At 41.3% G+C, this 25,636-nt stretch overlaps 2 protein-coding genes and 1 long non-coding RNA gene across 7 annotated transcripts in view; 1 reads left to right on the top strand and 2 right to left on the bottom strand.

The window, feature by feature from the left end:
* Nucleotides 1–1,993: 1,993 nt before the first annotated feature.
* Nucleotides 1,994–2,816, bottom strand: LOC116094087. Its single transcript, XR_004119961.1, has 2 exons — nucleotides 2,707–2,816; nucleotides 1,994–2,257 (listed from the first exon to the last, which is right to left on the bottom strand). It is a non-coding gene; the product is annotated as an uncharacterized LOC116094087 (long non-coding RNA).
* A 4,253-nt stretch (nucleotides 2,817–7,069) lies between these two features.
* Fgb (fibrinogen beta chain) lies at nucleotides 7,070–20,287 on the bottom strand. Of its 5 annotated transcripts, none has more exons than XM_031374193.1 (10): nucleotides 19,909–20,287; nucleotides 17,974–18,109; nucleotides 15,732–15,831; nucleotides 11,819–12,046; nucleotides 10,980–11,163; nucleotides 9,959–10,186; nucleotides 9,069–9,182; nucleotides 8,618–8,743; nucleotides 8,067–8,352; nucleotides 7,070–7,453 (listed from the first exon to the last, which is right to left on the bottom strand). In XM_031374193.1, exons 3-10 carry the CDS (start codon nucleotides 15,786–15,788, stop codon nucleotides 7,222–7,224), a joined length of 1,455 nt encoding a protein of 484 aa, XP_031230053.1. In that variant the 5' UTR covers nucleotides 15,789–15,831; nucleotides 17,974–18,109; nucleotides 19,909–20,287; the 3' UTR covers nucleotides 7,070–7,221. The 5 variants fall into 5 exon arrangements, with proteins under 5 accessions (XP_031230053.1, XP_031230054.1, XP_031230052.1 ...); XM_031374194.1 differs by having other exon boundaries at nucleotides 20,240–20,280; XM_031374192.1 differs by lacking the exon at nucleotides 17,974–18,109.
* Nucleotides 20,288–20,310: 23 nt separating this feature from the next.
* The window catches only part of Plrg1 (pleiotropic regulator 1), a 17,086-nt gene continuing 11,760 nt past the window's right edge, over nucleotides 20,311–25,636 (top strand). Inside the window, exons 1-6 of the mRNA XM_031374190.1 lie at nucleotides 20,311–20,451; nucleotides 21,565–21,671; nucleotides 23,445–23,587; nucleotides 24,166–24,219; nucleotides 24,659–24,749; nucleotides 25,341–25,428. Of these exons, the coding sequence (XP_031230050.1) occupies nucleotides 20,443–20,451; nucleotides 21,565–21,671; nucleotides 23,445–23,587; nucleotides 24,166–24,219; nucleotides 24,659–24,749; nucleotides 25,341–25,428 (492 nt within the window). The 5' untranslated portion in view covers nucleotides 20,311–20,442. The remainder of the gene's footprint in view (nucleotides 20,452–21,564; nucleotides 21,672–23,444; nucleotides 23,588–24,165; nucleotides 24,220–24,658; nucleotides 24,750–25,340; nucleotides 25,429–25,636) is intronic.

Below are 25,636 nucleotides of genomic sequence, written 5' to 3' on the forward strand. Positions count from 1 at the left end.
ACCTGTGCTGCTATAGAGGTAACCTAGCACAGCTAACCTTTGCCACAGGGGCAAACTGGCAGAGGATTCAAAAAACATGAATAGGCCCTTCAAATGCGATGTCACCCACCCTGTCCTGAGCACCAAAAAAAAAAAAAAAAAAAGAAAAAGAAAAAAGAATGCTATTGCCACTTCTCCAAATGCACACTGGACACACAGGTGGAATCTGTCCAAAGAAGGTGTCACTGGCCAGTGAGTACAGCCAACAGCCATGATGCATCGTAACATTATAACCAAGCCTGATTAGGAAGTCCCATGTCAGGCTGAGTCATAAGTATTTCCATGATCTGAGAGCAGGACTAGCACACTTTAAATCCTCCACTAGCTGGGAGTAAGTGGATGACTGTATTTTCAGCACTCGGGAGTCGGTGCAGCCTGGTCTACACACCAACTCCCATGCCAATAGATAGAGGAGAGATCTTAATGAATGAAAGGGGTCAAGAAACAAAAGTGTTTCAGAGACACACAGCTTCCTGCTTACTGAGAAGAGTGTGTGTTTAAGTCTAAGCATTTGTCTCCAAGGTGACCTCAAACATGAAGCCCACTAAAATGTATGTGAAGAATAGGACACACAATCACCTCGGATGTATATGTTTATGTATGTACATGTATGTATATGTAGTTATCATCCCCAGAGATTGCAGTGCACACTGATATTAAACACTCACCCATATGTATCAAAGCTATAGAAGATTCCTCTCCATCTCTATGAAATATGGGTTCAGAAAAGCCCAGTGTTGAAGGAACTTAAATGTTCTAAACGCCTAAGGCAGCCGTGCCTGGGGGACATTGGCAGGCCTTTCACAAGGATTGCTGCACTTGGTGGTGTTGGAGGAGGCTGAGGAGCTCAATATAGGGAGGAAGTACCCACTTGATACTCCGTACCAAAGTTGACAAGTGTGAACCCAACCATGTCGGCAATATTCCAACCATAGTTTTCAATCATGAACTAAGGCTCCTTATTGGTTCTTAAACATACAGTGAAACAATAAAATGACTGTCTGAAGCTGATATCTTTTATTGTAAAATCAAAGTTAATTTGATTTAATGTTCCTTAATCAGGCCCAAGAGACGGCTCAGTAGGTAAAGGTGCTTGCTGCTGAGCCTGATGCTCTGAGTTCAGTCAGGGGACAGAAATGGTAAGGGAGAACGGAATGGCTCAGGTTGTCTCTGACTTCTGTACGTGCACTCAGATGCACATATATACATAGTAGTTTTTTAAATGAACAATCTACAAATTGTCTTAGAAACCTGAGTGACTGTGACAACTTTCCACATAAACAAGCTGATGGTCTAAGTTTGATGCCAGGAACCCATGTTTATAATCTCAGCATTTCTCCTGTGAGATCAAGAGACTCATTCAAATCCTCCTGGCCTAGCTAGCATAGACTAAGCAGTATGGCAGCATGAGAGAGACCCTGAAGATCTCTCAAGGCAGATGGAAAGAGTTTTCTAAGACTTTCCACACAGGCCATAGCATTCTCAAGCTCTTATCCCTCCTCTCTCTCTCTCTCTCTCTCTCTCTCTCTCTCTCTCTCTCTCTCTCTCCCTCTCTCTGTCTCTCTCTGTCTCTTTTTGTCTCTGTCTCTTTCTGTCTCTCTCTCTGTCTCTTTCTGTCTGTATCTCTCTGTCTCTTTTTGTCTCTGTCTCTGTGTCTCTTTTTGTCTCTGTCTCTTTCTGTCTCTCTCTCTGTCTCTTTCTGTCTGTCTCTCTCTGTGTCTCTGTCTCTGTCTCTCTGTCTCTCTCTGTCTGTCTCTCTCTCTCTCTCTCTCACACACACACACACACACACATACATGGTGTATTAATAAAATAAATCTAGATTAAAAGGCAGGAACACCACAAAAGTTAAATGTCACTAACATCATAAAGCTCTATTACTAGCATCACACGGCTCTTAATGCTCCCTTATTGGCCACCTTCCTAAGGCTTATGAAAGAACTGCACAGGACTGTTCTGCTGTAGACGGTGTCTTTAGTTCCTTGAAGTCTCCATCTCTTGCTTCCAGATACATGAGCAGTCTTCATGGGTCAGGACAACTAAGAAGCAAGAGCAACAGTACAGAGCAGCAGGTAGCATCCTTCCCATGGTGTGGTCAGTGAAGAACATAGCCAAGGAAATAGTCTCCTAGGGTGGGATGCTGCTGGGCGTCTAGGAGGCTGTGTGGCAAGGCCCCATGTATCAATGAGAAGGCAGGGAGATACACTCCACATTGTATCTGTAGGGAAGACACATGATGTGAGATCTCAATGCACATCTATAAGCATAAAAAATTTCAATGCACCATTTTCATAAAGGAAAATATCAGCCCTTTGTGGCTGAACTTCACATTAACTGAACTTCATTTGCTTGGAAACTACCTGTCAACTTGAAAATAAACCTATTTCTTTCTCCTTATCCTCAAAACAGGAGGTAGATAACCAACCAGCCAGCCAGCCACACACACACACACACACACACACACACACAAACATGTATGCACACACAAAACAATAAGAAACAAAATACAAAATTAAGTTTGGATGGCCTTATTTGTTCTAAGTTGCTTAAAATATATAGATCAATATAAACATATCCACTGTCCACAAGTCTGTTTGAAGTGACAAATGACACAAATGACGAAAGAAAAAAGAAAAGCCACATTCCCACCAAAGTCAAGTAACCCACATTCCCTGAACATCCTCCACTATCTAGATCAGGTTGACCCATAGGTTGAGAAGACAGAGCCCACAGTGGGTGGTACCATTCCCTTGACTGGGTCCTGGACTGTCTAAGAGAGTGAGCTAAGTACTTGAAGCATGCACCTTTCTCTGCTCTTGACTGTGATTGTGATGTCACTGTTTAAAATTTCTACCACTTTGACTTACCTGTTGTGATGGACTCTAACCAGAAACTGTTTGGACCCTGTGAGTTGCTTTTCATCAGTACAACAAACGAAAGAAACTAGGGCACTTAGAAACTCCTTGACAGCCATGGTAATAATACAAGCTCTTTGTAGGTGATGGACTTTACATAAAAACAATTTCTGAGATGTACTTGATTTATTCATTTATTTATTCATCTGCTACAGCACAAATGACTTGGGGATTTTGTTTGGTTGGTTGGTTTTTGAGACAAAATCTTGAAGAGTCTCTGGATATCCTGAAACTCACTACATAGGCCCAGCTTGGTCTAGAACTCACAGATTCACCTTTGTCTGTCTCCAGACTTGCTGGGACAAAAGGCATGGGCTACCACACCCAGCTTGATGGCTTGTTTTTAACTGGATGTTTCATAAATCTCATAAATATCTGAAATTAATTGAAGGCAAGGGCAAAGACGGCCTTAAATATCACAGAGGAGACTAGGATGAGGAATTTGCATCTGGGAAGTCAATTTCTTCCAGGAAAGCTGGGCACCGTGTCTTTTTCTCCCATGTAGTAAAGGCCAGTAGATGTGAAAACAATGGCCAGGTTTCCATTGGAAACAGCTGAGCAGAGGGCTTGTCAGTCAGCTCATTGCTGAAGGGGGACGACTGTGATTACAACAGAGAAGTCTGGAAAACATTTGCTAAGCTCACCTTTGACTCCGACACAGAGGTCCCTGACCTCAAGGTTGCACACCTACACAAGTGGTTGCAAAATTGTGCTAGGTGTCCCCTTTGTGGAGATCCAGCAAACAGAGCAAACAGTTGCTGGGTATGGGTGAAGGACACAGGGATACTCATTAAACTGTTCCTGAAACTGGTTTTATGTCTAAGCCTTTCAAAACAAAAAATATTAAGGCAAGAAATAAATATAAGATGGACAACAAAACAGCAACTGGCTAGCAAATAGTGACATGCCACCCTTGGATGACATTTGCCTGAGAAGAGAAGAAGGGCGTGGTTTTAGAACTATAGTAACTGATGGGTACTCTTCAAAGGAGTTAACTTTTGGAATGAGAGAAGCACAGGAACCTGACAGGTAAAGGGAATGTTACCTGGTTTTAACCTTTAGAGACACGTAAAGCCCAAGTTCCCCCTACCGCAACTTCAAGAATGGCTGTGAGCTCAACAGTGCTTCTTGGTCACCATCTGCATCCAAACCGCACTAGATCACAAGGGTGAGCAGAGTCTTTAATAAATACAAACACCAGTAATTCCGAAATCTAGCTAGGGAGCAGAAACGCTTGAGGGTGTTTATTGAAAAGCAGAAAACCACAAAGAAAGAAAGAAAGAAAGAAAAAAGCCGGGCAGTGGTGGCACATGCCTTTTAATCCCAGCACTTGAGAGGCAGAGGCAGGCAGATTTCTGGGTTCGAGGCCAGCCTGGTCTACAGAGTGAGTTCCAGAACAGCCAGAGATCCTGTCTTGAAAATAAACAAACAAACCAACAAACAAAAAACAACAAAAAAAGTATAGCAGAGGATCTTTATAATAAATTCAGGTTAGCATTAGGAAATTTCTGTTTTTAAAGAGCCTGTAGATTAAGGTGGGCATGGTGGCATGGGCCTTTAATCTCAGCACTACTTGCTAGATAGATTTTGCACGTGGCAGGATCCACCCAGGCTTCAACCTGCTCCTGCTATTTGAGCACTAAGAACTGACCATCAGATCAGGTGTCTGCTTTAGTGAGATAACTGTGGCTTTTCTTTAGACTCTAGGGAGTTCTCCCCCCTCTCCACCCCCACCCCCGTGTTTGCACAGGGATAGAGCAAAGGTCTGAGGACTATGCTTTTCTACCTGCCTTAACTCACAGAACTTTTTGTACCTTCAAAGTTCCACTGCCAGGTATTGGGCGTTTTGAATGTCCTTTTGTGTCTGTGTGTGTGTGTGTGTGTGTGTGTGTGTGTGTGTGTGTGTGTGTACTAGAAAAACAACATATAAAAAAGGAGATCTCGAAGGCCTTGGCAATTTTTGGGGTTTATTCATTCAATGTTTAGAAATTACAAGCTTTTCATGCTGGAATACAAGTTGAAAAAAAATGCCTCTTAGGGAAGCAAAACAGATGGCTGGCTGGTATTCATTGTCAATATGTGAGCAGTTTCCTGAGGCTTTTAGAAAGTTCTAGGAGTGAATAGTTGACAGGGGTCAGGGGGCTGGGAAGTGTTCAAAATCGACAGCACTTTGTCAGATTTGGTAGGGGAAACACTGCTTGGCCTGCCCAGGGAGGTAGACACAGGAATGCAGATCCACATGTTTGGGCATTGTTCCCAAGAGTGGGATTATTGGATCACCAAATCAGTTCTCTTTTTCATTTTCTAAGGAAGCTGTGTCTTGTACAGTGGTCTCTTTATTCTATATTGTCACTAACAACAAGATGATAGCAAGTGTAGAATGGGGTAGGGAGAAGGAGAAATGTTGATGTATGTGACATTATAGTACTGAGGGAATTCTAGTGATCCTCTGTAGACAGGAGTGCAGGACTTGTGTACTTAGAAATGACTTCATGTCAAGTGTTGGTACTTTAAGACAATGAAACAAACGAATGAACGAACAAAGGGACACTAGGAGAGTTTAAGAAGTGATGGATGTAATAATGCCATGTGGGCATATATGCAGTGTAGAAATCTGGGTTTAGTATAACTAATACAAACATATGTAGACAGTTCTTTGGTTAGTTTTGTTTACTCTCTCTCTCTCTCTCTCTCTCTCTCTTCCCCCCCCCCGTGTGTGTGTGTGTGTGTGTGTGTGTGTGTGTATTTGTTGTAGAACTGGGAATCAAACTTGATACTTTTGTTTTGCATATAAATTATAATTCGATGAATGCATTGAAAAAATGAGATTTAAAGGACCAATTTGTACTGGAATGATGGAAATACCTAGTGCCAAAAATGTAGGTGTATGATGAAAGGAGCAGGAAACAGTCATGAGAGCCATTTAGGATTATTTTTGGCTCCAACTACAGGATTTGGAGGCAAGGCATTCGGTCACTGATTGTAGGTAGCTAACTTTAAGCAGGCAGGTGAGCTGGGCAGAGTTGGCTGTCTTTTGGACAATGTAGAAGATATCAGCATGTGTGGTATAGTCTCCAATACACAGAATCCATGGCTGCGAGGCCAGGGAAAAAATAAAGGAACAAGGCGGTAAGAGAAAGCATTGCCAAGAATCAAATTAATCTTACGTAAGTGAACACAGAGAAGCTGGGACTCAAGACACTAAACAGGCACAAAACAGGCAGCCATGACAACAGCAGGGCAGGAGCACTGAGCTGGGGCTCACTGAACAAGTAAGTGTTGCAAGGGGTGCCATGGGAAGAGGCAGAAAGGATAGAAAAATCTACTTCCATGTTAGTGTCAGCTTCTGTATAACTACCTAAACGAACACTCTATCTGAGGGTGATGGGCAAGCCTGGCCTCCTAGTTCACCATTTCCCTGGGGAGAACATGACAAGGACTTCATCGAATGGCTTGCTTGGACTCTGGCCTTGCAGTCTTCCTGAAAGGCAGAGCAGTTGCTTTCCCATGAATCAGCAGGACATTTGACGCTTCAACTGTCCAATGCCAGCTCACTAGATATTTGAACTTGTACATACCTTCCTGCCCCACAAATTCAAATCCTGACGGTATGGATCACAAAATAAGAAAACATTCATTCATTTACAACGGCAGAGACTGGTTTATGTAAGAAGTCTGTTAGAAAGACTTTTAGTGAGACACCTTACATGAATAAGGATTTTTGAAACCAGACTCATAAACATCAACTTTCGTTTATGTAACACTTTTGTATAACAGGATGGGGAGAGAGGGTGCTTAGCCTGAAATGTTCCACAATCAGATGGAATCAACTGACTATTTATCACCATCCTTTTTATTAGTTCTCTGCAGGAGAGGTAAATGAAGAATATAAATGAGGGCTAGAGAGATGCTCAGAAACGAAACCTGACTTCAGTTCCCCACAACCGCATCAGGAGGCTCACTGCCATTGCTACCCCAACTCTGGGAAGATCTGACCCCTCTGGTTTCTGCAGGCACCTGCACTTGTGCGCATGTACCCACACACATTTCACATAGTTAAAAATAATAAAAAATTAAAATTTTGAAATGAAAAGAATACAAAGGAAATCCTTGTGCTGTTGTTAATGTCTTTATCTTATATGGTTCCAAAAGACACACACTCAACCATCGTTTTGAGCTTTAGTGGATATAATGTATCAAAGAAAATTCCAATAACATAATGTAAAAAATGTCAGACGCGGAAGAACGAAAGTCTATGCTTGGGGGACTATTGCTGTGGGAAGAAGGGCCTGATCTTCATAGATATCCTCCTCATTGAGTACCACGATCCCTTCCAGTTCATCCACACCATGCCATCATCTGTGCCATGCTTGGACATGTCCCAGCTGTAAAGGCCACCCCAGTAGTATCTGCCATTCGGATTGGCCGCGTGGCATCTGTTGTACCACCATCCTCCACCATCTTCTTTGGAGCACTGCTTTCTTGGATCCGCAGTTACCCTGAAAGGAGATGTGCTTCAGTTACGATCCATACAAATATCACCGTCAATTCAGTTCTTTGGGGAGTACCCACATGAAAGTACTGGATTCAACTGTGTGTGGAACTCTTTCCCTTGAGTCCTGTATGCAAAGCCCACATGCAGCAAAGTTCTTCTCTGCCCCCGAGCATGAAAGGGGAACAGCTGGTCTATCTGGCCAAATCATGAAGGGACTGAATTCTTTTACTCTGCAATAACTTTTCTGATACTGTAGTACGGGAGCCACTGAGATAGGAAATGATAGCCTCAGCAGACGTGTTAGTGAATGAAAACACAGATGTTTATATAGAGACACAAAACTCAGAGTTGTGTTCTAGTTACGGGTCTATCCTAAGGCTGGCCGCCTTAGGGTAAATTCATATCTCTACATTTCATCTGAATGATGAAACTAGCAGTGTCTGCTTTAAAGCTGGGATGGTTTCTATTGGTACATAAGTTGTTCAGAATGGGGGCTGCCTGATATACTTTAAGTGTCCAAGTCTGGGCAGCTGTTTAGAATATTCAGTGCACCCACAGTGCTAGGCAGTGGCATTTGTGGGGACTTTCAAGATAGGAGCTAAGACCTCAGTGCTTACCAGCCGTCGTTGTCCCTGTCGTACGTGCTGAAGAACATGCCATTGTGGATGGTCATGGTTCTGTTCTCCCCCACCAGCTGAGAGGCCCCATCCATGAGGGCATTTCCAGCAGTCCCTTTGTACTTGTTCACTGAGATTTGGTACTTGCTGGCCTCGTTCTGCACCGTGAAGCCTCCATAATGCGCCTTCACCTTGTCTCCTTTCCAGTCCTCCATCTCGATGAGAAGTTCTGTGGGTCCCATCCTGGTGAGCTGGCTAATCTTATCATTCCCAAGCCAATATTCACCTAGACAGAATGGATATAAAACGTCAGCAAAAGTGGAGGCTCTGGCAACCAGGCACTGTTTTCCCCCCCACACCCCATCTTTATCTGCCACGTTTAAATGCTTTCACAATTATTTAGTGTGTGCATGTGTGTGTGTGCACGTATGTAGTTAAATTCTTACTAGCACCCTAACAATGTAAAAACAGACTCCCTGTCCTTGATGTTTTTAACTGAGAAAATACCTCATTAAAACAGAAGAATTTGACTTTTCACTTGCAGCCTTTACCTGGCAAGCCACAGTACTTCTTCGCGTCTTCATTGGTTGCAATATTTCCAAATCCTTTTTTGTATGGATCCCATTTCCTTCCAAAGTCTACACTGCCATCCTGACGGTTCTGTATGACTGTCCATCCTTTAGTTGAAAGAAATAAAATTAGCCTAAGGTAATTAGTAATACCATTACTCTGAAAGGAAAGTATGAACTTACTGCCAATTTTTTTTTTTTTATCTTATGCCTCCTTATGGTCCAGTATCCAAGTAGATGTGATAAGGAAATAAGCATAATGGGAGAACTCTGAAAATATTTGGAAATATCAAGTGTTGCATGGCACCTTAATGCATGCATCAAGGTTCTTTCAAATCAAGTGGTTCCTTGCCATCTGTATTGGAGCTCAGCCCTGTTTCCTGGCATCCAGGATGCTTACAGAATGACAGGTCAGCCATTGAGCATCGCTTACCTCCGTTTTCTGTTTTCATGTCGCAGTATACTCTGTACGGCTTGATGGAGGTGTCAGGCTGGATGAGATACATTTCGGATGTCTCACCTCCCTTCCTAATGATCTCCTCACACTCTGCAAGAATAGGATGATGCATTATGTTCAGGGACAGTAACAGAGCCTGCAGCTATTCACTCTTGAACATAATTGATTGTTCCACTGAGTACAGAGGACTGTTTTTATCACAAACATCTGAGCATAATGTTCTAGGAGTTGGACCTTCTTTTTTACGGAAAATCAAACTAAGTTTTGAAGAATTCTATCACGTGAACTACAGAGCTCCTTTTATCTCCTGTTCCTACAAATAGAGCACACAGGATGAAGAAATTTCTCCATCTTTCTAAGGCCCAGCTATCTGTTCACACAAGCATATGCATACATACATTAGAGACCCCTGCTGGGTGTTGGTGGTGCACACCTTTAATTCCAGCACTTGGGAGGCAGAGGCAGGCGGATTTCTGAGTTCAAGGTCAACCTGGTCTATAGAGTGAGTTCCAGGACAGCCAGGGCTATACAGAGAAACCCCATCTTGAAAACCCGAGAGAGGAAGAGAGAGAAAGAGGAGAGAGAGAGAGAGAGAGAGAGAGAGAGAGAGAGAGAGAGAGAGAGAGAGAGAGAGAGTCCCCTAGAATGCCCACCCTCATTATATTCTAATCTGCTCAGCAGAACCGGGTAGAGTTGTCAGTCAAGGCAGAATACAACATGCCCAGGATATAGCTGTGATATGCTAGAACATCATTATTATATTATATTCTGTTGGGGGAAAAGCTACTCTGCTCACTTTTAGTCCCTACATTTAAAGAAGTTTAGATCTTCTGGAACTCTATGGAAATATATTACTAACTAGTTACCTTTCCCAGACACCACTGGGATGTTGCAGCTGACGGTGCATGGAGTGCGGCAGTATTCCATTTGTGCTGAGATGTCAGATTCCAATTTTTGTATTTTGCTTCTCAGGTCCTCCAGGATTGAGCGGAGCACACGGAGATTAAGGGGGATATTATCATTTACAGTCTCGTCAATATATAATCTCTGGTCTTCCAGAATGGAGGAATACTCATTTATGACATTTTCATTATCTGGAAAGCCAAAATGATGCAGGAGTGGTCAGCATTTTCGTCTATAAAAGGATATCTAGCTACATAAATATGATTTTGATTCTCTGAGAGTAAACAAATATACTTTGGGGTGCCATCAAGCAATTGTGACTGCTGAACTTTAGAGGAATAGTTTTGTTTATTTGTTTCATGGCATGTACAAGTTGGCATGCAGCCCAACTACACCTCTAATGATTTGCCCTAGGTACAAGCTAAAGATTGTATATGGTAAGAAACACAAGTCATGTCTTCCTTTGGGGAGCAGTACTGAAGGCTCCATCTCAACATAGAGCATTGTAGAGCAGAGGCAGCTGGCAGTCCCACACCCTTCAAGTACTGCAAAGCCTTAGGATTTGCAAGAACACTTCTGAATTATTTTGATTCCTAAATGTCTACCCTTGGGTGAGCTGCTCTCTAAACAGCTTGTGCCATGTGACACCCCAATTGATTCCCACTCACCAGGCCTGTAGCCCTCAAGACTTGCATGCCAGATATCATTGCTTGCAGATTAATGTCACACTGATCATTCTCATGTTCAAAACCCTCAGGTATTAAATACCTTACAAATACTAAGTTTTTATCCCATGCATATGATCTTCTGAGTCATAAGTCAAATGTTTAATCTACTGAAAGTAAGAACCCACAGTGACATTTCTCAAAGAAAGTCATTGTAGTGAAAGTGGCACCAAGACAAGCACACGACTGTATCTACACAGCTAACAGTCTCAATTTTATAAATGAGTTAGGTAGAGCCCCCCTCCCCCAGGATGGCTACCTTTAACTTGTGCTTGCTTCTTTTTCCACATGTCTTTTAGCAGAGTCAGGTATTGAAAGGTGACGGAGGAGGTGTCAGAAACAGACTGTATGTTCTTATTTAACTCGGCAATATTGTTCTTGATTGGCCTTTCCTGGTTTATCAAAGTTTGTTGCAATGTACATCCTGTAGGACACAACACTCCCTGTCGACAAAGAAAATAGCAGGCATTAGAGTGGTAGATATTTGTTAAAAATGTACGTTAGGGAGACTTTTGTGATCTCATGAGTCAATTAAAAAACTTGATATTTCATGTTCTTCATGGAAGATCAAAACTTTAGAGTTGTCAGTTGCTCATAAAGAACAAAAATGGTCTTTAACACAGGGGAAGAAGGGGGATGGAATCAGGCTATGAAAATTTTACCTACCCCAAAGAAGGAAGCAGGCCAAATACAAAAGTAAAGGCAATGCCCTATCATTATCTCGGGTCCAGACCCAAAAGCCCAATACAGGAAGGGTAAGTACAAAAAAGGGGACTCTATGGAGTTCATATTTTGAATTTTAATTCTTTTTTTTTATTTATTTTATGTAAGTATACTGTAGCTGTCTTCAGACTCACCAGATGAGGGCGTCAGATCTCATTATGGGTGGTTGTGAGCCACCATCTGGTTGCTGGGATTTGAACTCATGACCTTCCGAAGAGCAGTCGGTGCTCTTCCCTGCTGAGCCATCTCACCAGCCCTGAATTTTAATTCTTAAATATGCAAACTAGCAAGATAGAGATGTTGGTCCATGAAATATTAAGTTTTTTTTTTTCCTGCACTGGAAACCCACCCTACAAAACCCACGTATGCCCCTACCATGTCTGAGTCAGCATGAAGGCAGCCTCCTGCATCAGGGGGTCTTCGTTCCACTTTCTTCTGGCTGGCAGCAACCTTGGCTGGTCGGGCTCGATAGCCCCCTCCACTGATAGGAGGAGGGGCAGGTCTTAGGCTAGGAGGCTCTTCCTTTCTCCTGTCAACGGGTCGATGACCACGGGCTTTTAAGTCATCCTGTGCGCCACGGGCTTTTGAGTCATCCTGTGCGGACTGGGCAGGACCACAATGCAAGGTCAGAGAAGCTGTGAGAGGTAACAATTTCACACTCCATGCTTTGTAGCTCAGGTAGCACAAGCCTGACGGTTTGCTATAGGGCTCTCCACTGGCTCCATCTCCTTCAAGCAGATGGAGGACCGAAGACACACAAAGCTACTGCATAAAGCTAAAGGAAGTTTTGTAAGGAAGGGGTGGGGCATGGGGCTAAGACAAGTCGACTCTAGATTGTGAAATTTAAGCTTTGGTGCACACAGAACTGTCAGGAATCTAGATGATCAGAAAGAATGAATATTCTCATCCCACCCGGTAAGTAAATTCCTCCAGTTGGTAACCATTTCCCCAAGTTTTAACTTTTATAAATTGATGATCAGGTTGAGTCTTATATAATCATATTTGAGACGAGATGGTCTACTTAAAGAAAAACTATTAGTCATACGACAATATTTGACCCTAACATGTTATAGAGAATTAAGATGGTGTGGAGTAAGGTATTGCTTGGGTTCCAGTCTTGTCATGCACTTTGCCCAAGTTACTTTACTCATGACTCAGTTTTCTCATTCAGAAAATAGAAACAACCATGGCTTGTATCTCCTTATGAGATTATTGTAAAGATTTTATTTCTAACCTGTGATACCTTCAGAATTAAACTTGGCTCAAGTTCTTATTACTATTTTCATTGTTCAGATACTTCACTGTTTCAATTTTCAACAAAATTATTTGTTAAGCTATTCTCTTGAAACCACCTTCATCCTTTACCAGACATAATGCTATTCCCACACTTAAAGTAGCTTTCAGAGTTTACGGACTGCATTAAAGATTATTTGCTAATTTAAAACTTCTTAAAAAGATGGTCAAGTGGAATAGGTGTGATCCTATATGAAGGTTGACGTGGATTAAATATGTTAACCATTGTTTCAATAGTTTTGCTCTGAGGGTTGAATTTATAGATGAAGAAGCATCAAAACCTGGAACAGAGCTCTTTTGAAGTTGTGTGCATCTAAGTCATCGCACAATCTCTTGTAGTTGTGTGCAGTTGTGTGCATCTAAGTCACACCACATGAGCTACATTTTACTCCCATTTGTTCATTAAGTCATTACATTATTTTATATTTGGGGGGATGAGGAGATCGAAACCCTGATAGTCTGGCTGCAATCCCTTTCTTAATTACTAATTAATCTCTCCCCTCCCATTTGCGTGTGTGTAGGTAAAGGTATATATACTCCTATATTTTTAATGGGTGAACATTCATGAAGATATACATATTTCATATTAAAGCCACAGTCTTCATCAGAGCTTGTCCACTCTAACACAAACTTAATGAAATGTGATCTTTGTTCACTGCAAATACAATTATGAAAAAGGAAACGACTGGCTTGTTTGCTTTAGAATGCTGTTGAGGTTATATGGCTTCACCAGAGAAAATAAATGACAAATACTGAAAGAACCAATGGGGACAAACAGGAAATAGCTATTACAGAAATAATCAAAGCCAAGAAACCCACGTGGGAGCTTAACCTAAAGGATTAATTAGTAAGAACCTGAAAGCACTTTTGAAGTAGTTTATGAAAGTGTACCTAAACATATCCTTTACACCTTTCTTACCAAACTCAGGTACTTTTCTTATTTGTATGATCGAATAATCTGAATGCTTATTAACTCTTCAATCTCAGTGGTCCACAGTAAATCAGCTCATTGCAATGCTGACGTGTACTCTGACTTCTACTGTACACGATACACTACAGTTTCATCCAGATACATTCAGTAATAGAATTTGAACTATTTTCTTAAATGTACTTCTAATTTTTTATGACATCAAAATAATGCTGAAAAGAAGTTGGTAAAAATAATACTTGGGCTGAATATGGCAGCTCAAGTCTGTAATACGAGCAATGACAAGGCTGAGATAAGCCAGGTAGTCCATGTCTTTAATCCCAGCACTAGGGACTTAGAGGAAGGCAGATCACTGTGAGTTGGAGGCCAGCCTGGTCTTACATGGACAGTTTCAGGACAGCCAGAGCTACACAGTGAGACCTTATCTCAGACAAATAAACAAACAAGTTGAGCAGGAGGACTGGCACAAATTTGAGGCCAATTGAAGCTACAAAATGAAACCCTGTCTCAAAAAAAAATAATAGATAAGGAACGTGAAGAAAACCACTTCTACATGTGAGAAGATTATGCTATATATCAACAACAACAAATACTGCCTCTGTTATAATGTTTTAATCTGAAAACACCCAAATTTCATTTTTATGACTTTAATATTATAATTATTACCCATATTAAATAATCTCAGGAGTTATCTATTATCCTACTCAGCCAAGAGCAAATAATCTGCTGTAGTTTTTTTGTCTTTCAAAATACTAATCTATTGCCATCTTAGAGCCTATAGATTAAAAAAATATTATAATTGTAATAACATACTGTAAGAACTAAGTGAAAGTTGATAGAATTAGAATAACAAGACAGGAAAAAAAAACACATCTCACATTAGCTAAGCCATCTTTACCTTGGAGAAATGAAGGTGAATCAACCAGAAAATAACATATGATTTTGCTTTCATAAATATAGGTCCATGGAACGGTATATATAATATATGTATTTATATGAATATATATTTATATATACATATAATGTACAATTTTACATTAATAATATTAGTAGTACTAAGATATCTGTAAACAAAAAAAAAAGAAATTACCGGATCATCGTACTCTAAACTGGAAACTTGGGTTTGAACTGAGAAAACACACAACAGCAGCAGCCATAGATGCCTCATGGTTTCAGAGTTTCCCAAAGTCCAAGCAGTTGCCCGTCGCCTGCAGACTTAGCTGGGAGACAGTCGATCCTATATATAATGGGTCCTCTCCCAGGCATGACTTCAGGAATAGTTACCTCCCTTTAGTTAATATTTGACATTTTGGTTCACTTGTTGGCTGAACTGCTTTATCATTTGAGCAACATCTTCCCAGCAGGCCTTATTTACCTATCAGACAGTTCTTCCTGACTGCTGGTCTAATGTGGACACAGGGGGTTCCTCGAATCATTGAGTCAGAGCAAATGATGGGAAATGGGGACATTCTGAAAAGAGCCCCATGTTGGAGGTCTCGTATCATTATGAATGCTCCAAGGGATGTTCACAAGGGATGGGTAAGGAAAAGGTTTAATTCAAACAAAACTATTTGTTCTACTCAGAAGGGCCTCCGTGAAACTATAACCTCAATAAAGAGATCCATGCAGGCTCAGGCTTTGAGGCAGCTACATGTGCACTTTTGAAAGAGGCTGTTGAAGTAAAGCGTTAGTGAATCATCATGGTCTAGCCTTTCTTGTAGGTGTTAATCAGGATTATAAAATAGCTACCTTTCTCTGTTGTGATAGACAAACATCCTAGAAAGGGGAAAAAAAAAGCCCAGCATGCTCTATTTCTGCCCTGACTGGCTTTTGTACTTTGCCCTTTATTTGGTGGTTAATTTTTTTTCAATAAATTTTAAAACTATTATGATATCAATAAATTATAGACTCCCAAATCAAGATTATCATCATAATAATGGAATACACAGTTAACATTTCATTTTATTATTATGCTACATGGCTTATTTTGTGTTATATTTACATGAGATGATATCATTTAAACGTATGTGAAGTCTCCATATGTCTCTGTCAGTTAGTATGACATACAGTAAATGTGGCCTGTTCTCTTTCGTCACTTCTCATAAGCCACCATTTCTGTCTCATCTGTTCATTTCTCTTCAGTAGTAAGAATCGAGCCCTCCTCCACCTACACAAATCAAGAGGAGATCCAAAGTCAACAATTCATATTCCAGCGAGTGCATTTGCTCAAAAACATTTCTGGGCTTTGTATGGAAAGTAAAACATTCTCGTAAACTTTACAAAATATTTTTATACGAAAGAAAGCCAGTGATCTGAGGGTGGTTCATGAGTGCATTTTAAACAATGTTGTAAAACAGAGACACTGAGTTTCTTCTCTTGATAGTACAGTATATCAAAATCCTTTTAACTTAGACTGTGGAAACAAAGTCTGACTTTAGGTACAGGAAAACAATGATTTCTTTCCACACCTGTGCTTCATTTGTCAGGATGAATAAGCACACACGGAGTTTCTTTAATTTTTCCTAGAGAAATGTATAATCTGACAGTAAAAGTAAGTTTCTACATGTGTACTAATCAAAAGATGATATGAAGATATACCTTCAAAATATAATTGATTAAAAAAAAACTCATCCTAATGATCTGGGCAGGATTTCATCACTGTGACATTTATATTGTTGCTGATGTTAAAAGAATTATGTTGAAGATCAATCATTTTTTGAGATGTATGGTATTACTCTATTTCCAGTCTCTGACAGATCATCTCACAGTGATAGTGCTAGCTATTGTCTAAGTCTGTACATTTTTAGTATCTCTGCATATATAAGACAGATCTTGTTCAACATGGAAGTTCCTTCAGCCACCTCTTCATGCGGCTTAGACTGCCATTCTGAGCTTTAACAGTCATTCCCCACACAGTGCCTGCAGGTCTCCAAAGGGACAAACAGGCAATGTGGGAGGGACTGGGAATACACTGAGGAGCAAGGCATTCAAATCATTAATTACAGAATAAACACGTGAGCTGATCTTCATGGATACATGCCTAGTCAACATTCGTTTATCCTATTTAATTCTCTTTTTTTCCTATTTAATTCTTAAAACAACTACTTTGTACAGATGATAAAATTGAGGATCAGAGGTTAACTATCTACAGGCACAGAGGTGCTGAATGCTGGTACCAGACTTGACCAAGTCTAACTCAACAGGCCATGTTTTGGGTCCACTAAACCATGGTGCCCAATGGAATGTATGTGCAAGCTATAGAATTTTACCTGTACTTTCTGTTTGCTGTTGCTGCTGTATGGGCCTTGCTCAGCTATGGTTATTACTGTGTCTCTAGTGGGCACACTCATTCTTGCCTCTTTCTTTCATTCATAGTGTTCAGCCTGGTATATAGGGTGTGTGTGTGGATGTTCATGTCCATGTGACAGATGTAGGTGATATCTTGTAGTAGTATATATATATATAGTTATAGCTATATATATATATATATATATATATATATATATATATATATATATATATATATATACATATATATATATATATAGTTATAGCTAGCTAAGCAGCACTCTGAGTTGTCTAGTGGTCCCACGCAGACGATTCCATTCAAGGAGAAGAAATAAACTGAAAATACTTAAGTGCTTTGGCACTCCACTGTCATTGGTGGAGAGGGAAGGGAGTGCTGTTTGCTTAAGCCAGTAATTCGGTGTTCCTCACATTCATTGAACTTGTTTTGTAAGTCAAGGACAGTCAATCAGTGACAGAGAAAACAGATGACCCATCCTGCCCAGCGGCTTCCTGGCACTAAAGACGAAGGCCTGTGACCCTGCCCGCCCCCACCCCCCATTATCAAGACATTTCTTCTTGTGACTTTTTTCAGTTCATGTGAGGCCCAGACTACACAGCACAAGGCAATTTGGACTAAGCAGCCATTTTGAGCTCCTCCCTTGTGGCAGGTGGCATAGTTTGGTGAACAGAGGAGACAAGGGCCATGAGTTTATGGGGGAAGACAGGAAACAGAAGTCAGCCACAGGAACCTGTGCTGAACCCTTACGGAGTGAGAGGAGGCTTTTGCACAGTGACTTGGGTACCAACCTTCAAAGGGAAAATGGACATTAAAATGAAAAGGGCTTCTACCTACCCTACCACACCCCCCACCACAACTTGCAACTAGGGGCTGAGTAGCAATGAGTGCTTGCATGGCACAACTTACACCTGGCATAGTACTTCAGATCTATCAGTTGAGTGAGTTTATGAGTGTATGCATGAATAAACAGGTTAAGACGTATGTATCAGTGATTCTGCTCACCTACACAGGCATGTGATTGCAAATGTTACAGTTATTAGTCTTCTTAGCACATCTCCCTTAATGACAACTTAAAAATAGGAGTTGAAGGCCAAGTTGAACTTCTGGCACAAACATCAGAACATCGTAGCTTGGAAATCTGCAATAGGAGAAGGCTTATGGTGGGGATAAAGAGTAGGAGGTCACTGTCTCTGCTGACAGCTTCCTTTGATGACCCTTCTGTTGATCTTTATGTATAGCTGATAAGGAGCCTGGGGAGCAAGGACAAGAGGGCATTCTCTTATCTGACCAGATACAGATCATAGGAGCAATAGCAAGAACAAGCTACTTCTCTGCTTCTGCCCAGACTAAAAGCCACAAAGGTGTAGGGACCGTCTTTGGAGTTCAGGAGTGGGGTTATGGTGGTCCTGTTAGAATGCTGGCCACTATAGGTGACCAAGAGTGGGTATGCTAGCTCTACTGTATGCTAGGCCTATCAGAGTCTCTTAAGCAGGTTAGAATCTGTAAAGGAAGTAAGCAGAGAATCAGGTCCACTGACTTGGTTTCTCATTCACAGCAGCATTGCAGAGAGAAGGCTCAGCTATTGCAGTTCAGCAGCAATAACATGTCTCTGCTTAGACTTCTGACTCTTCGGTTAAATCTGTCAGGCCCTCTGCTTGTCCCAGTTGTACTGGGCCTCACTCTACATCACCTATCATTGCTCAACAGGAAAGGGTACACTAACTGAAGGAGACTGAAAAGATTTGTATTGCTGAATGAAAAAAAGCTTGGTTAATGGAGAAAGGCTTTCCTTAAAATCTGCATGACTGTTATCACACATACAAATGCAGCATTCATGTTTATATTTATAAATAATGTCATGTTTGCTTAAAGAAAAAAAAATATCCTCTGCACACTTATGAAGAGCCGTAGTGACATCTACTGTCCATATAAGGCAGCTTGCAATGTTAGCCTGAGCAGGTTTTTATTTATTCTTAAAGACATGTACATCTTACTCTTTTTGTTTGTTTGTTTTGTTTTTACTCTCTGTGTAGCTCCGGCCCTGGCTATCCTGGAACGCAGAGGTTCGACTGCCTCTGCCTCCCCAGGACTAGGATTAAAGGTGTGCGCCAACACCTCTGAACTGGGATTCTTAACCAGCCAAAGATCCTGGATCCCTTCAACAAGAACACAGGAAGATGGAGGCCATAGCAAACAGAAAAACTCAGGTTCCTGTATGAACAAGAAATCTGCCTATGATATATGTGATTTATGGATCTTATAAATAGATAATAGGGCCACCCAAACTCTCTATTAATCTAAGAAGGTAATTTTCATGTGGGTGACATAATTCAAGAGCTGTAAGAAGAGTAAAACCTAGTGTGGTAGATTGCTGTTATGAGCCTTGTATAAGTTGTGTTCAGGATGACTAAGTATCTAACAAGTTTAATGAGAGTTGTCTAGTAGTCATATTAACATAGATACATTAAGGTCTTTCTTACATTTCCTTAGTGTTTTGTGATTTAAAATATTCCTTTCTATGGTTATTACTATTTCCTTACAAAGTGTACAAACATTAGCCACTTGTACAAAAAATAAGATCCTTTGCCTAAACTCACATTTACATTTGAAAATGTATACTTGCAGGCTACAAAGATGGCTAAGGCGTTAAGGCTCAAAACTAAAAAGACGAGAAATAATTATTTTCAGGTTAAAAACGCAACCTTCATGTTTTTATGAATTAAAATATAATTTGAGTGAGAGCACGGATTCACATCTCTATATCTGCGCTACATTTTCACCCTTCTCAAAGTATTCGCAATAGTCTGAGGACGGGATCAGTGAACTGTTCGGGAATATGCACAACTCGGTGAAAATACCTTACTTAAGATTGCAAATAGCAATTACATCAATATAGAAAACATTTGAAAACGATCGATCAGAAGCCACAGATTTTACCTGGGTAAAGCACAAAACGTCAACACTTTAGCATCAGGCCGAGTAAAATAAAAATAACTTAAGTTCTCAACCGTTTCTGAAAAACTGCTTGCTTAGAACATTGCTTAGGAGCATTAAACTTCTGGAAGCAGGTACCGCCCCTAATAAGAGCTTTAAGGCTGGCGCGCTCCCTTAGCTCCGGCCGGAAGCTCCGCCCTTAGCCAGTGGACTCCGCCCAGCTCCCCCGAGACCCGCCTCTTTGCCTGGAGACCTCTTTCATGCCCGCCCAGACCCCGCCCCAGTCCCGCCCAAGGGCTGCAGAGATCCCACTCTCTGTCTCAAGGCTGCGCACAACTCCGCCTAGCTTCCGCCCTCCACCGCTAGACTCCGCCCCTCGACCCCTGCGCGGCGGGTTGCCAATACGCATGTGCGATTGACGTCACGTCCGGCGACGGGCCCCAATCTCCGGAAAGAGCTGCCGAGTAGTGGCGGCGATTTCTGCGTCGATTATTTGAGTGTCTTCGCTGCTAGAGGAGTAGACTAAACGGCGGCGACATGGTGGAGGTAAAGTAACGCTCGGGCGCTCGGGAGCCGTTTGTCTCTGGAGCTTTGCTTTGCCCACGGAAGTATAGGATGAAAGTGCTGGGAATCTGGGTAAAGGAAGTGTAGTCAGAGCTGGTGGTCTCGGCGAGTCGGGGTGTGAGGAAGGCCGATGACATCCCAAGTCCCAGGTTCAGTCGGCGGGAAGCCTGAGGGAATCTTGCAGTCAGTGTGTTGTCGTTGGCATCTGGCCCTCTCCTCGGAGGCGGGGCTTCAGATGCTCCCTGCGTGGCCGGGATGCTAGTCCCTGCTGTCTTGTCAGTTCCGCTGTTATTTCATCTCTACCCCAGTAAAGCTTGCCGTTCTTGATTTTGTTTGTTTGTTTGTTCTAACATATCCCAAACGTTTCTTAATCCCACCCGCTGCGTTTCAGGTTCACTGCAGTCCTCCTAATCTAGCCTAACCTGGACTCATTCAATAGCTTCCAGCAGGTCTAAGTGCTTACGATTAAGGAACACATTGAAGGAATGTACTTCAGTGCTGCTTTCTGTCCCAGTGTTATAGAGTAAAAATGGTGGTGGTGGCAGAGGTCTAAACCTCACTGACCCTCGAAACCCACACTCCCGCAGCATTCACAACTGCTGCAGTTCTGAATTATCTGAACATCTTTGCAGTGGGATTTCCTACACTTTCGCTGTCTGTACCGCTATTCTGTGTAAGGCTGTCTCCCTCTCTGCTTATCACATGAGAGATTTCTTGATTATATCTACCAATTCTCCCTTTTCCTCTCACCCCCCCCCCAGTCACCTCATTGCCTATTTTCATAGAACCCTCCAAATTTGGAATTATTTTGCTTGTTTTTGTCTATTGTCTTTTGAGTACACTGCATGCCAAATACAGTACTAGCTCAGTAAATATCTGTTGAAAAAATCCTAGACAATATTCAGTTACTTTTCTAAGAGCTCCGGCCAGACCGGAGCTTTCTCACCATTGTTGTTGACTGCTGTAGTTTGTTACAGTTATTGAGGAGTGTCTATCCTTCATATTTAGCATGCAAAGCGCATAATGAATCTAATGTTGATTAGGGTGTATGGGTCTCTTGTAGTTAGATGTGTGATTTGGGCTGTCTCTTTACAGGAGGTACAGAAGCATTCTGTACACACACTGGTGTTCAGGTCATTGAAGAGGACCCATGACATGTTTGTGGCTGATAATGGGAAACCTGTGCCTTTGGATGAAGAGAGGTAAGCTTTATTCCTTTTCAGGTGCTAAAGTATTTAATATTGATAGATGAGCGCTGAGAGGTAGAGCGGAGGGGACTTTGAAATGTCTTAAAAGTATAGACATTCACATGATACTTGGGCAGTAGCAAGTGGCTTTCTATCACAATATAAATAATATTAACTCATTTTTCTATTGTCTTGCCTTTTGCTGTTAAAACATCATCAGCTAATTATAGTTTACAGATACCCAGTGTGATGATTTGAAAGAGAATGGCCTCCATAGGCTCATGCATTTAAATGCGTAGTCACTAGTTGGTGGAACTGTTTTGGAAGGATTAGAAGGTGTGGCCTTGTACAGGAGGTGTATCACTGGTGTTAAGCTGTGAGATTTCAAAAGCCTATACTATTCCCAGTTAGTTCCCCTACTGCTTGTTCCCTCCCTCCCTCTTATCCAGCCCCCGACCCACATCCCACACATCATGCTTTCAAATCAGATGTAAGCTGTCAGCTGCTGTTCCAGCACCATGCTTGCCTGCCTGCTTTCATGCTCCCTACTCTGGTGGTCAAGCGTTCTAGCCTCTTGAACCATGACCCCCCCTAATTAAATACTTTCTTTTCTAAGTTGCCTCGATGATGGTGTTTGCCATAGCAATATAAAAGTAACTAGTACCCAGTAATTAGGGGCATCCCTACTATGTCATCTTATTTCTAGCAAATCACTTTGTGCGTGCTTTTAGCTTCCTGCTCTCAGACTCTTGTGCTGAAATTGTACTTGGCCAGTACTACTCCCATCTTTGCTCCTTGGTGTAGTGAAGACTTTTTTTTTTTTTTTTTTTTTTTTTTGATTTTTTGAGACAGGGTTTCTCTGTATAGTCCTGGCTGTCCTGGAACTCACTCTGTAGACCAGGCTGGCCTCAAACTCAGAGATCTGCCTGCCTCTGCCTCCCAAGTGCTGGGATTATAGGCGTGCATCACCACCGCTCGGCTGTAATGAAGACTCTTGAGTGGCATATTTTTGTTTCTCGCTAGCCCTAGTCTGCGATTGTGTTGTGTGCAGTGCCTTTCTTTGTCCTTTGTGTTTTCTTTATAATCTACCTAATTCCCTTCATTTGCATTTATATTTAATTTATAAGGTAGGTTGTCTTTTTAAGTAATATAAGTACATTTCTCTTTAAAATGCTGAGCTAATTTAGTGCTTTCATTAGGTCTGACTTTTTAGATTACTAGTAAAAGTAGCTATACAATTTAACTGTATTCAGACATTTAAAGTTTTTTTTTTATTTTATTTTTAAGATATATTAGTTTGTGTATGTCTTTAATTCACTTGGACCCTTGAGGCCTCATCAAAAAAGGTTCTGTGCTTATTGGGCTGCAAACTAAGATCCTACTTTGGTTTAAATGAATACTGTCTGATAGATTGTGAGATAAAGTAAATATGGTATGGAAATGCATTTTGAAAGTTTGTATTTGTTAAAATACTATTTAACTTGAAAAACATCAGCTGGGCAGTGGTGGTACATGCCTTTAGTCTCAACACCTGGGAGGCAGAGGCAGGTGGATTTCTGAGTTTGAGGCCAGCCTGGTCTAAAGAGTGAGTTCCAGGATAGCCAGGGCTACACAGAGAAACCCTGTCTCCAAAAAACAAAAACGACAAAAAAAGAAAAACATCCTCGATGTGTGACATGGAATACAGTATCTGTCTCTGTACTTGTTTTCTGGCTAACTGAATATTTTTAGTGGTGAATGTGTTATCAGTACTTAAGGATGCATTTCATGCTTATGATTTTTCAATAGTCACAAGCGGAAAATGGCAATCAAGCTTCGCAATGAGTATGGTCCAGTGCTTCATATGCCTACTTCAAAAGAGAACCCTAAGGAGAAGGGACCTCAGAATGCAGCAGATTCTTATCCTCATAAGCAGTATCCTGCCAATCAAGGTGAGAACCATCAGGTTTGCACGAGAGCTTTTAAAGTAGAAGACTGTGTTACCTTAGAGCTTCACTGTGAGGGACTGATGATTTGTTGCTGTTACGGTGGAAGTTTTGAGCTCATCAGAGTAGTAATTAAGATGCTTGTGTGGTGACTTTAACTACAAAGCAATGTATGGTTATGATTTTAGAAGGCAGACAAGCTTACAGTGAAGTCTACAGGGAAAAACTCAAGTTGATTCCTCACCTGTAGGAGACCACCTGTGAGATCTTTAATTTGGAAAGATGAAATTATCATGAACAAAGAGAATCTAATATTCCATGTGAAACTGCTTACTGTGAAGAATAGCTAGAGCAGGTTGTCAGTGAGAAGGTTGCCTCTGTTTCTAGCATGACTCGATAGAAGCACATGATCTTTCTTGACTTGTTAACAGCTTATAGGCAGATCCATCAACTCCCTGCCTTTCTGAGGCTTCTGTAGAGTTTGAAAGGAAAACTCGAGTTAATATTTATAATAGCTTTTAAAAGGCAGTACTTGAATAAAGGTAAATTCACTAGCAATGAATTTATTTATTTATTTTTTTTAGGACAAGATGTTGAATATTTGGTGACAGGTACACATCCATATCCACCAGGACCTGGTAGGTGACAGTAAGACTAAGCAGATGTATTATCTGTTGGCTTAGACAGTTGTGCAGGTACCTAAATTTAAATAGATGGGGATGTATGACTGAGATGCATGTGCATACGTGCGTGCATGTGTATAGACGGGTTGGCACAAGGGACGCAAATATGATTGGACAGAGGACAAAAAGCCTTATATTTGTAGAACACACAGGCATTGTGTACTTCTTCTAGTAACTTAATTTTACTCTTGGAAGTATTCTGTTAATATTTGAATGACTATTTGCTTATGAATATACCATCTGAATCAATAGGAAATTAACTTTATTGTCTTGGGTTGCTCTTAATACCAAGCTGCTTGTGTTCAATCAAATTTGATCTGTGAATTAACCTGTACTTATTATAAGAAATTAAAAGCAAAGGCAAGCTGAATGTAATGAAGGTTGTTCTAAACAGGCGTTGCGTTGACTGCTGATACTAAGATCCAAAGAATGCCAAGTGAGTCCGCTGCACAGTCCTTAGCTGTGGCGTTACCGTCTCAGACCAGGTATGACTGGCACTTCAGCTTCAGTTACATAGATTTCAGCATTTGCACGTTTTTGGTTTTTGGTTTGTTTTTGTTTTTGTTTTTCTTGTTAACATGTAAAGTGTGGAATCCAGATGTTACCTATCCACTTTAAAAGAAAGACTCTGTGTGAATGATTGTGTGTGTGTGTGTGTGTGTGTGTACCTCATAGTACTCATGTGTAAATAAAAAGACAGCTTTTGGGAACCGGTTCTCCTTCTGTTGTAAGTTCAGGAATTGAACTCAGGCATATATAGCAATTACCTTCACCCACACTGTACCATTTCAGCATTCCTACCTTTTTTTATTTAGGGTCTCTTACTGACCTGGAACTCAGCAAGTAGGCTCAGCTAGCTAGTCGGCCCCGGGGATGTGCCTGTTTTGTCACCAGCATGTGTCGCCATTCTCTTTTCTTTTTTTAAACAAGGTTCTGGGAATTGAACTCCTCATGCTTGGCACAGCAAGCGCTTTACCAACTGTCTCCCCCAGCTCACAGAATTCTTAAACGAAAGTTTGTGCAGAAGATATAACTGGGGATGTGCTGAGTGATTATTCTTGATCTCTGTTCTGCAGAGTTGATGCAAATCGTGCTGCCTCTGCTGGAAGTGAGTACCGACACCCAGGGGCCTCTGACCGTTCCCAGCCCACAGCAATGAATTCTGTAAGTCTCCTGGGTCAATAGCTGCAGATTTCTAGCTCTTGGAACATGATTCCTCTTTTATCTTAAAATCTTACGTGCATACTGAAGTCAATACTATCCTGATCTGTTAATAAAAATAGCAGCCTGGATTAGTCCTTAGCATTTCATAGCCCTAAACACATGGTTTTGGTAAGTTGCTGGGTTTTTTTTTTTTTTTTTTTTTTTTTTT

Source organism: Mastomys coucha, unplaced genomic scaffold (assembly GCF_008632895.1).
Source record: "Mastomys coucha isolate ucsf_1 unplaced genomic scaffold, UCSF_Mcou_1 pScaffold16, whole genome shotgun sequence".
Taxonomy (NCBI): domain Eukaryota; kingdom Metazoa; phylum Chordata; class Mammalia; order Rodentia; family Muridae; genus Mastomys; species Mastomys coucha.